This window comes from Erpetoichthys calabaricus, chromosome 3 (assembly GCF_900747795.2).
Source record: "Erpetoichthys calabaricus chromosome 3, fErpCal1.3, whole genome shotgun sequence".
NCBI lineage: Eukaryota > Metazoa > Chordata > Cladistia > Polypteriformes > Polypteridae > Erpetoichthys > Erpetoichthys calabaricus.
In genome coordinates this window covers 242,671,739-242,685,948 of record NC_041396.2, presented here as the reverse complement: position 1 = coordinate 242,685,948, position 14,210 = coordinate 242,671,739, and the positions used below count along the sequence as shown (strand labels likewise).

Sequence of the window (14,210 nt, the reverse complement as noted above, 5' to 3'; positions counted from 1 at the left end):
AGTGCCCAAGCAATGTTGAGTATTTAAGGATACAAATTTAGAGTTTTGATTCCTGAAAAAGTATTTCACATTGCTTCTATCAACAGCAGGTGCTGATCAAAGTTTGGCAAAGCTCAATTTGGTTGAATCAAAACTCAAAAATCTTTGTGAACAAGAATGTCTCTCTGATCTTCTGATTCTATTCATAAATACAGATATCACTTTGAACAAAGATGGAGTCATTGCAATCTATCATAACATTTGCCAAAGAGAAGCAGCATTCACATCCCAGACATCCAGTGGAGATGCGCTGTGAGTGCTGCCTAAGTGAAGACAACTTGTTGAAGGTTGACTCATCAGAGTATGAAGTCTATAGGAGGATACACATGGCAATGAATAAAGGACAAAATCATGCTTCCTAAGTGTAAAGTAGGAGCTTAAAAAATGAGAATAGTGGTTGGATGGGTAAAGGTGCTTTCAGTGCTGAGTAAAGTAGTGGGGGGGGGGGGGGGGGGGGGGGATAATGAGAGGAAATCCTAAAATGAGACTAAAGATTTTCAAACAAGTTAAGCCCAGAATCACAAAAATCGTTTACTGAATAGTGGTTAGTGAGCAAGTAACACAGGCATAGAGTTGGCTGCACTTTACTTTTACTTTAGATGTCAATGTCATACGCTATAAGCAATCCTACTCGGCACTGACAGGTCTTGACCAGCAAGCCGGTGAATAAGAATTAAGTTAGATTATTGGGAGGAACATTTTTGGAACTCACTTAATCCATTACTAGTCACAGGAGTTGAGAGCAGCATCAGGAACAAGCAAAAACAGTTCATCAAGGGGCCCATTAATAAACACACACACACACACGCAGTCAGTTACTCATAACAGAGTCATTGTGGGCTCAACTGCCAACCTACGATGCACATCTTTGCCATGTAGGAGGAAGTGGAAGTATCTGCAGAAGTCTACTGTGAAGATGGAGGGAGATGACTGAACCCAAGATTCTTGCAATATAAAGATGGTGCCACCCTCAACAATTTTTGCAGATGTGAGATAGATAAAACGGAAATTTGTATAATGGTAAACAAAAAACGTTTTAGAGTCGGGTTTTCTTTTTTTGCCTAAACATATTGATATGATAAAGTTAACCAGAATAGCAAGGAACATTTTAAATTAAAAGCAATAAATATATGCCATCACAATCATCTTATCACTCATAAGCACAATTTAACTTAGGAAAATGGAAAATCCAGACAAAAATGACCAAATAATTGAAGTCTGGAAGGATAAAGCAGTCATTATTGATTTTGTAAAATCCTTTTTTTAAATATACTGTAATTATTAACTCTGGCTGAGGCTTGAACCACTATTTTAAATGACTGCAAATGGCCTCAAATAAAAGTATAAAAGGACAAAAAAGTACCATGTTATAAACTGATTTTTGTCTGCAGAGCTGCTCTGTCAGCAGTATTTCTAGTAATCTTGGTACTTTTTGCTTTTTCAGAAAAATTTCTTTCATACAGATTCATCCTTGATCAGATCAACCCTCAGTCAAAGGCAGCAGGAATTCATATATATATATATATATATATATAGTATATATATATATTGTGGCAGGCGGCTGTGGTCCATGGCCAGACGCCCCTACACACTATATTCAGGGGGAGCAGCCCTGGACAGTGCAATACCTAACCCTTGGGTGCTAGATGGCCACCCCTCTGGGTTGGAGCAGTGCCCTGGTTTCACGCAGGGTTTCATGGGAATTGGAGTTGGGTGCAGCCTTGTTAGGTCCCGCAGGCACCGCCAGGGGGTGCTGTAATTGGGACTCCGGAGCCCATGTGAGCAACGTATTCGTCACACCCGGAAGTGCAGCCGGAACTCGGTTATCAAGCACCTGGAGCACTTTTGAGTGGACTATAAAAGGAGTCAGCGACCACCACTCAGCAGCCAGAATCAGGAGGACGAGAACAAGGTTGCCAGGGAGGAGTGGTGGAGGAAGAGAAAGCGATTTGCTTGTGCTACTTTGAGTGCTGTGCTTGGGACTGTGTTGTGGCTGGGGGGATAACGGGGAAGATGTGCCCTCCAGCTGAAGAAAATAAACATTTGTTTTATTTTACCCGTGCCTCCCGTGTGAATCTGTGTCGGGTCAGCCATAATATAGCTCCATTCTTACAATATATGTACACAAATATATACACATACACACACACACACACACACTCATTTACAATCTCAGAGCACTGAACATATTGCCAGTATAATAAAGTTAAAATAAAACCTTAGCGCAACATTACTTTGATTAAATTACAGAATCACTGCATATCTATATATATAAAATTCTTTTTGCGTTTCAAAACAGAAATGACGTATGAAACAGAAATTACGTATGACCACGTGATATGGAAATTACGTATGACCACAGAACAGATTATAATACAGGAACCAATCACTTCGTTTTTGGACGCCATTTTTCTATCGTCTTTACGAATTGTTATTATTTGTGTGAGAGTTATTTTACTGATATTAAAATGAAGCAAACACAAACACGCCGATCTATCCCATAGAACTGTGCCCCACGTCGCCCTCTCCCAGCCCTCCTCTCTGGACGACAGCGCTGACCTGTCCGCCGCTAGGCGCGTTCTGACAGAGAAGTTTTATTTATTCGTCCACATGACTGTTGCGGAAACTGCCACATTGTAACTTTTTTTTAGTTGGCAGTACTTGATAGTAGAAGAGACGAGGAAAACAGCTTTGCGTCTTTCTACACTGTCCCTTAAGGTGAGTTTGGGTCACTAAAACCCTGCAACATTCAAGGTTGCTTTTGTAATCAATTATTTTAAGAAGATGGAGAGTTCACATCTAAGAAGATGTACAGACTTCTTCATGTAAAGTGTTGGACTTGGGAATTGTTTGGACCTTCTGCCCGTTAAGCACGGAAGGGCAGTGTCCACATTTATCAGAATTATTTTTCTCTAAAATCACAGGCACATAGTGCAAGGTTGTCAGGTGCTGTAATTCCTTTTTGTATTCAGCGCCCTCGCGCCAACCAATTAACCAGTTCCACATCATCCCTCTGTAGGCACATGATGACGTGAACGTGTCTGCAAAAAGTGGCGTCTCCTGCCCTGCAAAAATACTATAAAAGTCGAGCAGCTGGCGCGCGCGTAGCTGTGCCGGCCTTTGAGACACTGACTGCGCTTCTGCCTTAAGTGAAAGTAAGCACTTTTAATTTTTTTCCTCCTTCCCCTGAGCTATAGCCCATACAGCTGCAAACACGGGAGCCCTTTTCTAGACCGCGGCAAACTAATATTAAGGCGCTTCGCACTTTCTTTTTCATGTATAGTGTTATGAGGTCGTGGGAGGCACGCACAGGAGTGGAGGACCGACAATGCCATCCCGGCCGGTTAATGCTGCGACGCTCCCCAAAAGGAGCTCATATTGTCAGCGAAGACGTCTCTCTACACTATATAAAACAAAAAGGCAAGTTTCCTTTCTTTATACCTTATTTCCTTTTATCCCAAACCAAAACCTTTCTCTCTTAACACTGCAGAGGACACAAAACTAATTTTCTTTAATTGCTGGTAATGCCAGTAAGGCACATTACCACAGGCAGAAATTTGGACGTTCACATAGAAAATGTAATTTCTATACCACAGCCATCGTGTAGCGCCTTTCAAAAAGGATCTACTACCGAGAGATGATCCAAATACATTTTAGCTGTTGTTAGTACTACTTACCTGTTGTGTTATACCGCCTTTAAAATGTAGTTTACCCGAAACCACTCCAGTAGTGCTCAATGTATCTTTACTTCTTAAAATGTTAATGTTTTACTGTTTAATAACTCATAGACTACATTTTATTTTTTTCCCTTGCACTCAGTGAGCGAAGCCACTGGGTAATCAGCTAGTATCTTAATAAAATAAGTTGATAATATTATTAGGTTCATTTTATTTAGTTAACACGTGTAAAGGATCTGGCTTAAGAATCTGGGCTGGTAACTCGAAGGTTGCCATCTTGAAATCTGGCAGTGACAGAAGGAATGCTACTCTGTTGGGCCTTGAGGGAGGCCCTTAACCTGCGCTGTACAACTAGCTGATTCTGCACTCTGACATCAAAACTCTGTGTGTCTCTGGAGAGTAAGTTTGGGTATGCAAAAAATAACATTCCTAATACAAGAAATTGTATATGGCAAATTTAAGGATTATAAATCACTTTTACACACATTTATATAAAATGTGCAAATATATTGCATATTTGAAATGTACTAGATTTGTATACAAATTCCAGCTAGGTATTCAGTGCTTTTGCTCTCTTGAGACACCTGCTTCATTCAGGCCCAAGAGTAAAATTCTTGACACGTAACACAAAGCCCTTGTGTGCTGCTGATGAGCGCCTGAGTCAGATCTGTCTAACATGAGATAAACTCATTTTCCCTTTGGCTGCTTGGATCATTTCCAGTGCTTAATGGATTAATGCCCTACAGATTCAGGTGAGAGTCGTATGCGTTGATAGATTCAGAGCAGATTTAGCAGGTGCATAGAGCTGTATATTAACAACCCGATTTAAAAGGAAATTAGAAGAAAACTATGTAATGAAAATACATTAACTCATACTGAAAAAGATGTCTTAAGCTTTCTTTAATCACTCTTCTTAACTAACTTTTCTAAGACATAGTCATTTATTATAATTATACAGAATAAACACCTCTTTATTGCCTCAGTAATAACTGTCATTGTCTGAATTGTGTAACATGGCTAACATAGGAATTCACGTGAAAGACAGCACGGTGTGCACCATTTTTGTATTTTACCCAGATGTGATGGATTTGTCCAAAAAACTTTCCTGATTTATTTCTTATTCTCTGAAAGTGAGAAATGCAACTGTGTGATATGTGAAAAATAACGGTACAGATGTTGCAAGCTATTAAAAACATTTACTTAGTGTAATAGGAATGCCATTGCCAGAGACAGCATAATATTAAAGTGTAACAAATATTCACAACAAAAGGGTAGGGATTAACTTGTGGATATCTGCTACTGCAAACAAAGGCTGGAACAATCCTGTTGTTGAGACATCATCTCCACAAATAATTGTGAGATGCAAGGAGACCAGGAATCAGATTTATAAAAGTTGTGTACTCACAAAAAGAGGCCTGAAATGTGCATATGCAGCTTTCCATGCAAAAGTCAGGATTTATATAAGGAAACTCATTGGGAGAACTTGCATATATTATGGCACCTTTGACCCATCCGCACACAACATTTTGGAGAAATGACAACACCCTTGATTCAGTAGAGAAGTACAGTCAAACAAGCAAAATGATGATTTGTGTGTATCGTTAATATCACAGAGCTGTTATTATAATGTGGCAAACATATTCATCACTTTTGAGGTTTAATATGGTGCACATATTCTATTTTAGTTCCCTTTTAAGAGGGCCAGTCCAGCATATGTACACTAAAGAACTTTTTTTTTTTTGTCAGTTTATACAGGCTACATGTTTTCACTTCTAAGGATTACAAACCAATGCACAATAAAAACAGTGTGTGATTCAGTCTCTGTACACAAACATCTCTAATTCTCATGCCCTACAGACTATTTATAGCCTAAAGGTTTGACACAACCTGGTTTTGTCTGTGCTGCTTGAAGACAATTGGTCATATACAAAGGGAACAAGCTTTTAGGGATTGATCAGATTTTCTTGCCCATGAAGATGAATTGCTTTTAGGCCGATTTAGACTTCCCTTGCAACCACAGTATGTTCTGAGCTGGCGCCAGCATTAGAAACATGTACTGCACAAAATTGACTCTGCCCATTCATACCCAGGTTTTAACAACAGTTGGCTTTCAGGCAACAGGCATCTACCTCCAACTGCCCAACAGGTCAGGAATATCTCGGTCAAGCTTCAGCTCCACCATGCCTGGTGTGCTGAAAGCCATAAAACGACTGACGAAGTACTATCATTCAGTTTCTGTATAGTCTGGTAGTGCATTCCAACCTAAAATGTAAATTAGCAGCAGTGTCCGATTTTCCTCATGTTGCAATAAAGGCACCTAACAAGAATGATGGCACTTTTGTTAACTGTAAGTAGTAAATGTGATGCCAAAATAAGACTGACCAACGTTGTGGCTCGGTGGTCTGGGTTAACCCATGAATCATAAATGCCAAACTACTCCTGTGACTTCCTCCAACAAGAGATCTTTTTCTTTTCATTTTTTGAATTGAGGATATGTAATTTATAACTAAGGAACATGTGACTGCATGAACACTTCACCCCACCCAGGTTGTATAATACTACTGTATGTATGCTTTTTATTTGCTGCTTTTGGTTTTGATGAAAATAAACACAAATTTAAGTTATAGCTTAAAGCCAGGATCTTTCTCTGACTGCTACTAGAATTGCTAAGAGATTCAGATTGTTCATTCCATGTCTAACTGAGGTACCTTAAGGTCAAGAGAGGGTGGCTTTGGGGTATACTGGGTGGAAGTAAATGAGTGAATGTAAAGATAGCTCCAATCAGCGAGCAGCCTGCCATAGAGATCACTAGAGCTATATATGTGTGGTACAATAAGGGCAGTGATACAGGTAAGAGGTTACAGATATCAGTTACATAGCTGGTTTTGACATTTCTTTCAATCCCCATTTAGAAAAGAACCTAAGTGATCAGCTGATATCTTTCATGTTAGGTGCATATCACAGGTGATCTGATAACATGATAAAACAAACCCTGCAGGGGTAATTTGTGTTGTTAAGTGGACAAATGGACCACTTTTGAAGACTTACTGTGGTTTGTTAGTTTTGCCAATTTTTCAGTCCCATATGTAGACTTTTAGGAATGTTGTTAAAGTAACAAAAATGCATATTTATTGTACTGTATTGCCCAGTTTAAATTCCAAACTGGCAAATAGCACCATAAATGGCTTGTTCTTTTGCCAGAAAAATGCTGTGAAGTAAACTTCCTTCCTGAGCAAATACAGTATATGAGGAATTTGATTACAAAGAGATGAGGCCTTTTGTCAAATGGTTTGAGAGATAGTATGTGACAGAAAGTTGTCAGCATCATCGCCTGGAGGCGTTGAGGAATTACCATCACCAGAGCCCTCAAGCTGTTTCCTATGTGCATGCGGATGACACAATGTTAACTTTATTGCAGCCTGCATGCCTACTGTATTTAGCTTGTGTATTCTCACATTTATTTTAAAACAATTTCCTATAGTGACTCCATTTTCTCATCATTTTATCATCCCTTGGGACATCTTGGCACCAGCTTTATACCTTGAAAACCTGAACTGGAGAAGCAGAAATGAAAAGAGTTGGCTAGACATCTAGAGCAAAAAAGAAACCTTGACAACCTTCAAGAAGTATCTCGATGAAACACTGAGACAGCTTAGATATTAACTAAACAAATGTGCCTGATGGACTGAATGATCTCTTCTCCTTTGTCAAGTTTATCTATGTTCATACAGTCTAAAGACACCAATATATTATTCAATCAAACATATAAAAGCTTGCCATATCCTTTACTCCGTTCTAAAAAACAGACACTGAAACTCTAGTGCTGGGTCTAAACTAAATAAGAACTGTCTGTCCATTGTGATTGACTTTGGTATGTGTGTATAAATGTTCTAAAATAAGCTTCCACCCTGTCTTGGGGCCTCATGTATAACCCTGTGCGTAGAATTCACACTAAAACATGGTGTATGGACAAAACTGTAAATGTGCGTATGCACAAAAAAATCCAGATGCATAAAACTGTACGTGCGCCAAGTTCCACACTTCTTCTTTATAAATCCCAATGAATGTGAAATTTAACGCATGTGCACGTGTTTGCAGCCCCACCCTGACTCTTCCCAGAATTTCAAATATTTCAATATGCAAATCAATATGAATAGCCCCTACTGTTCAGAGTTTTGTTAAAAGACAATGGCAAAGCACATGGAAAAAAGAATAATTTCAGTGAATGCAAAGTGGAGGCAAGGGAAAATGTACTACTTGTTGGTTTAGGTTGTGATACAGCGTGGCGGAGACAGTCGAAAGTTCAAGTGCAGAAAGTTGCACAGTCCTGAAATAAAAAAAGAAGTGGTCAGATATCCAACATGAAAAGTCAAGTCACAGCCCACCGTCTGTTTATTCTGTTTCAGACAATATTAAAAAAATCTGACCCCCGTACCGAGGACGCAATATCTTTGGCTGCTGGCTGCACACACATCTCTGCCTCGGAAACCACTGGGCAACCATCTGGCTGTGTGCAGACAGATGCTGTTCTGGAGTCAACAGAAAGTAGGGTGAAATTACACCTTTTATTGGCTAACTGCACCTTGCCTGATGAAGGGGCCTTAGCTGCCTTGAAAGCTTGCATTTGTAATCTATTTAGTTAGCCAATAAAAGATGTCATTTCACCCTACTTTCTCCTGTATCAATCTATGGCTAACACGGTACAACCAGGGCCGGATTTATATGAAAAGAGGCCCTAGGCTATTCCACTTATGAGGCCCTTTCACCTTCCATTTTTAAGTTTGTAAATTACATGAGAGATAATAAAATGTTGCTAACAATTTGAATGTAGGCCCCTCTTGATCTTGAGGCCCTAGGCTGAAGCCTAGTTAGCCTATAGGAAAATCCGGCCCTGGGTACAACAATCTACTGTTCTGGAGTCAAAAAATGCAACAGTGGATGCTAAGGAATATAAGGGCTCTACTATGTGATATTGACCACAAATTAAATGAATTGGTTAAAAAAAATAAATTCTGCATCTGATCACCTGTTTTTACATTCTGTTAATTATGTTCAAATAAGTTGTAACACTGTCCAGTTTGGCTCATCATTTGGTGGGTCACGGTCAGGTTCATCATATCACTCCTCTTCAGGTAAAGGCAAGCTATGATTGTGTGCGACATTATGCAGCATGCTACATGGTTGCTCAATGTGACACTCTGTGGACTACAGAGCAGCACATTAATAGAGTTGAAACACTTTCTAATTACATAAGTAAATTTCTTCCCTGAAGGCACCTTTATAGTGTAGCGTCAGCATCGAGCACCAAAACGAATAGATTCTTTGCTCTTTATATGGCTCTTTGAGGTTACTCGCTATACTAGCGGTTCTCAAACTGTGGGGTGCGCCGGGGGCATGAAGATGTGAAAAAAAGAAAACAAGAATTGAAAATATGAAAAATACATCTATTGAAACCAAAACAAATTAACTTAAACTACATTCTGATACTAGAAAAATAAATATAGAGTTAGATAAATGTCGATAAATATGCATCTATGATATATCATTAATATAAAAAGAACAAATTGGTATTAGTGGGCTCATTTCAAAAAAACATTAGGGGAGTGCGATTAAAACTGTTATGAAAACTCGGGTTGCAAATACTTAAAGGTTGAGAAACGCTGCGCTATACTTAAAAGGACTGCTTGCCTTTTGCTCCACTAACTGGAAAAAGCACCTGTGACTGTGCGGAGCTGCTGTTTTTATAGGCTCTACTGCGATAAATTATGTAGTGCCAGATCATTCTTTTGGTGATTCATCCCTGGTTAATGTAATTTATCCAGCATCATTGCAATAGCAATGTGCATGCAGTTGACCACATCGATTACATTTGGAAAACCAGACGGTACTGTGAATTGCGCTTTGATGTTTCGCAGTTCAACCACAGTGTAAGAATATTTTATATATATGAATGACAAGCGGATAATACCATCTTCTACAACTAGCATGGTGTGACTCAGTGATGATTGTGAAATACCTGATCGTTCAGCCAGTTCACATTGAAAAGCTTCTGCGGCTAAAAACCCGAGAGTGGACAGAACTTACGAAGTAGCAGGTAGAGCACAATTCCTCAAACTATGCATTTGTAAAGCCGGTGCCCGTTCTGCACACAGTTCCAAGAGGATAGCTCTTGGAAATAAAAATTGACTTAGAAGCCAGTCATCACCATCATCTATAAATATGCACTCTCTTCTAATTCTTTCATTTGCGATATCTTCTAACAACATTAAAGCAGCCATGGTAGTTGGAATAGTTTGGCCATTCCATGCACCATTATATTGTTACAGAATGATTATAATCAAGTGCCTTAAATTTGTAAACTATATGCAATTAATTTTGGTGTATTTGATAAATACTGTGTCACTGATATGAATCTAAAAAAAGAATGGGATACCACATAGAAACAGCAGCACTGCTTTGATGCTGGATGCCCCCATTTGCAAAACCGAGCAGAAAAGTGCAAACACATGGTGTGAGGCTGCCGTGAAAATTTGTGAGGCTTTACGCCAAGTTTAGCTTTCATACATCTCGAAATGAGCATGGAATTGGGCAGGGGTTGAATTCTGCTTTGATTTGTTAAATTTGTCTTGACTGTATGGAATGTTATCTATTTCTAATTAAAATTAATAAAAGTATATATATATACTGTATATAAAAAAAAGAAATGAGCGTGGAAATGGGCGTACGCAAAATTTTTCTGCGTACGCATCATTTTTACATGAGGCTCCAGGTCTGGTTCATATTTTGTACTCAGTGCTGCTGGAATACACTACTGCACTGCAACTATGAATTATAATAAGTCAGTTCAGGATACAGATGGATAGACGTGTGCAGAAATAAATTACACCAGGTTTAGTAAATTTATTTCGTGAAAGATCCCAGGAAAACATAAAATGATTTGATAGGGCAAATAGTTTAAATCTACAGTGGAAGTATATTTGAGTTTCATTTTTTTTTTTTTTTTTACCACATAGGCTTTTTCATTCCAGATTGTTGTTAACTTAGGTCAGCAGTAGATTGCCATTAGCTATAGATCTTATTTCCCAAATCAATAAAGCTGTAGGCTAATAAGCAAAGCTAGAAGTTGTATTAATAAATAGTGACACTTCCTTGCAGTCACATCATTAACTGTTTGAATGATTTTTTTTCTACTCTTTGCTGTTACAGTTAACTAATAACAACAATGTGTGGGTGTTTAAAATCACCTTATTGATAAAGTAAATTTCTGCTGAATGTCAGGTATATTATCTGCAGCCATTAATATTTTACACCATTTACGAAACAAATAATTTAATTAACAACTACTTTAAAATCCTTTACTGTTGACGCAAAAAAAAATTCTTGCTCTTTAACACTACATACCAAAGTATAATTAAATAAACATTTGCAGAATTTTATTTAGGCTGCAATAAATTGGATAATTATATTTCAAAACCTGCCCAGAGGTCATAATTTATAGCAATTTGCACATTTTCATAACCTTATAAAAAAACAAAGAGCAATGTACATTCATGGTATTGAATACTTTTATAATGTCATATAGATTTTTGTTTGCCATTCCTGTCATTATAGTACTTTTTCACAGTATCTGTTGTTCATTTGGCTGTTTACAGCCATTTATTGTAAGAGTGTTAGCCCCCCATTAGCCTCCCCACTCTAATAACATTAGGTAATGAAATATTCAGCCACTCTATGGCCAATTTAAAGACATATGTATCTGTTTCTTTAGGTTAGTTGCAGTCTTGTGAAAAAAGAACCCCTTTCCCTTTTCAACACCTACTCCAGTTTAACATATTCCACTGCCTGTAAATTAGGACCATTTTCATGCCCTTTTATTTCTTGTCACATTTCAGCTTAATAGCCGGCATGTTATATTTGTGAAGAGTGCTGGAGAGTGTGGCCACTAATGATGTCTGGCACTGCTCTTATAATATTTTTCTCACAATGGTCAGGTTAATGTAAGAGAGTCCAATTATCTTGCACCCATTCTAATTAAATACTATATTTCTGGTATTATATATAATTTTAAACAGTGGGCTACCTTCATGATGGAAGGAAAATGGGAAAAACAAACTACTTTTCAACTTTATAATACTTTCTCAATTTTCCTTCTATACACGAACCAAATCGTTCATCCATCTGTCCATTGTCTGAACCTAATTTTTTTTGTTCGGCCCTTGCGAGCAAGATGACCTTTTGCTGGCAGTACTGGGGACAAGGCCATTAACAATGTGACAGAAAGCTCCTGTAGACCTAAAGACAATTTGGACATGTAGCGCTGCACAGTTCCTGTAGAACTACACTCTTAAGCATATGGCTGACAATTCCATCCCCACTTCGGACTCACTATGTGACTTTAAGCAGGTCACTTAACTAGCCTGTAGTCCTAATGTAATGTACAGTATACAGTACCTGTACTCAAAGGCGTTTAGAATGGTGCTTACTATAAAAAGGCTTGATAAAAAATTTAGAACAAGTTTAATGAGAGAATAGGCTTTTTAGCCCAAAGAGCTTCTTCACCTAAGTTACCTAATTTTTCCAAAATAACTTCAGGCCAAGCTGCGAAGGTCCCTAAATTCCTGTTCTCCATCAGACTACTTGATAATTTATTCTGTGTTTTTGGTTATTTGTCTGAAGAAAAACTTTGTAACGTTTTAGTGAAATTTGTTCTTAACAGGTTTCCAATTGTGTCTGTTTTCCTGTTGAAGAATTTATTTTAAAGTAGCAGCTGGGATCCACTATACTAATTCCTTTCCTTTCATATCTTTTTCTTCATTTACTTAAATTGAAAAGACATTGGAAGGATTAACACTTAACACTAGTTTGTGCGCGGACAACATTTTGAATGTACAAGTTCACTTCCATTTGGACCAGAGATTGAATTGTGGTCAGTGTCTGAGGTTTGAGCTGCATGATGCCCCCTAAAGCCCACTCTATACACACATACACATATACACATACTGTAAATGTAAGTTAATTGTATTGCTTTATTCCAGAGTCCACAGTTAAACATTCCCAAGATGAAGCATGCTCAGTCTGCATCTCCAGATCTCAAAAATTCCTTGCCTGAAAAAGAAATCAAGAGGAATCTCCTTGTCGAAAGTGCAAAGAGTGTGGAAAAAGGTTAGTTTTTTCACGTTTTGAGTTAAATATGGAAGGGTCTATGAACTGAGTTATTATAAATGTTTATATTTTCACTCTCTATTAAATCAGTGGTTCTTTGTTTTGTAAAATTTGAGACCTTTACTACTGAAGACTATTTCCAAACACTTTTCAGAGTAATTAACATCACTTTTCAAAATTAATTCAGCAGTGCTTTATGTGTATAAAACAACTAGCTGACTCAGACCAAAAGAATCCACAGCCAGTCATGGATAAAAGAAAATTAAGCCACCTAATACTTTAAAATATAATAACAAAGAGTAATTTTTTAGTTTCAAGAAACTACATTGGCCACCATGTAATAAAGAGGACGATTTTCTCATAATCCTGTAGTCAACGTTTGGAAAAGTTGGAAAGCAAATTTGAGAGGTAGCAAGATGTTGACACCAGGTACTAAACTAATATCAGGACAATCAAAATGACAGTGCTTAATCTTTGAACAATTAGGAAAGTGATTTACTGGCTTTCTTGATCACATCTCTGCACTGTGTGGATGTAGTCAGCGTTGAGTCCATTATGACTCCTGGGTCCTTCTCATAAGGTGTACAAGTTTCAAACTTTTCATTCTATATTTAAATCTAGTATTTTTACTTTTTACATGTAATACTTTACATCTGTCATAAATTTGCCCAAGCCTGTATGTTGTCCAAATGACTCTATATCAGTTTATCTAATTCCATGTTATTTCTCCAATTATATGTTATTCTACAATTTAGCTAATATGCCCTTCTGCCCTTGAGGGACACCTTTTTTAACATCACCTAATACTGAGAAAGATCAACATTATTTTTTGGTTTTCATGTTTGAGCCAATTCTGTACCCATGTCATTTAGTCTGATCATAAATCTTCAAGTGGTATCTTATCAAAAGCCTACTGAAAATCAAGACAAATAATATGATATGCTTCTCTTTTATCAGATGCTTTTGTTGCTTCCTCATAGAATTCCAGCATACTATATTAGTGAACCATGACCTTCCTTGCCTGAAACCATGTTGAGTATTTGCTAAAAGTCCTGTTTTTTCCTGTGCTTCCCAATGTTTTTCTTAATAATTAAAACCATTAATTTAGCTGTGATGCATGTTAAACTTACTGGCCTCTACAAGTAGTTACTGATCACTCTTTTTATGCAATGGGATAATATTTGCTAGCCTCCAGTCTTTTGGAATTTCCACAGTGTCCACAGATTTTAGAAAAATATGTGCCAAATGTGGGTTATATACACATCCAGGGTAGAAAAAAAGAAGGGGAAGGCCCAGATGCACATCTGCATAAGGGAATAAATACACCAGAGT

At 37.8% G+C, this 14,210-nt stretch overlaps 1 protein-coding gene across 1 annotated transcript in view; it reads left to right on the top strand.

Moving 5' to 3' along the window:
* The window catches only part of themis (thymocyte selection associated), a 127,337-nt gene that overhangs the window by 81,518 nt on the left and 31,609 nt on the right, over positions 1 to 14,210 (top strand). Inside the window, exon 5 of the mRNA XM_028797915.2 lies at positions 12,752 to 12,878. Within this exon, the coding sequence (XP_028653748.1) occupies positions 12,752 to 12,878 (127 nt within the window). The remainder of the gene's footprint in view (positions 1 to 12,751; positions 12,879 to 14,210) is intronic.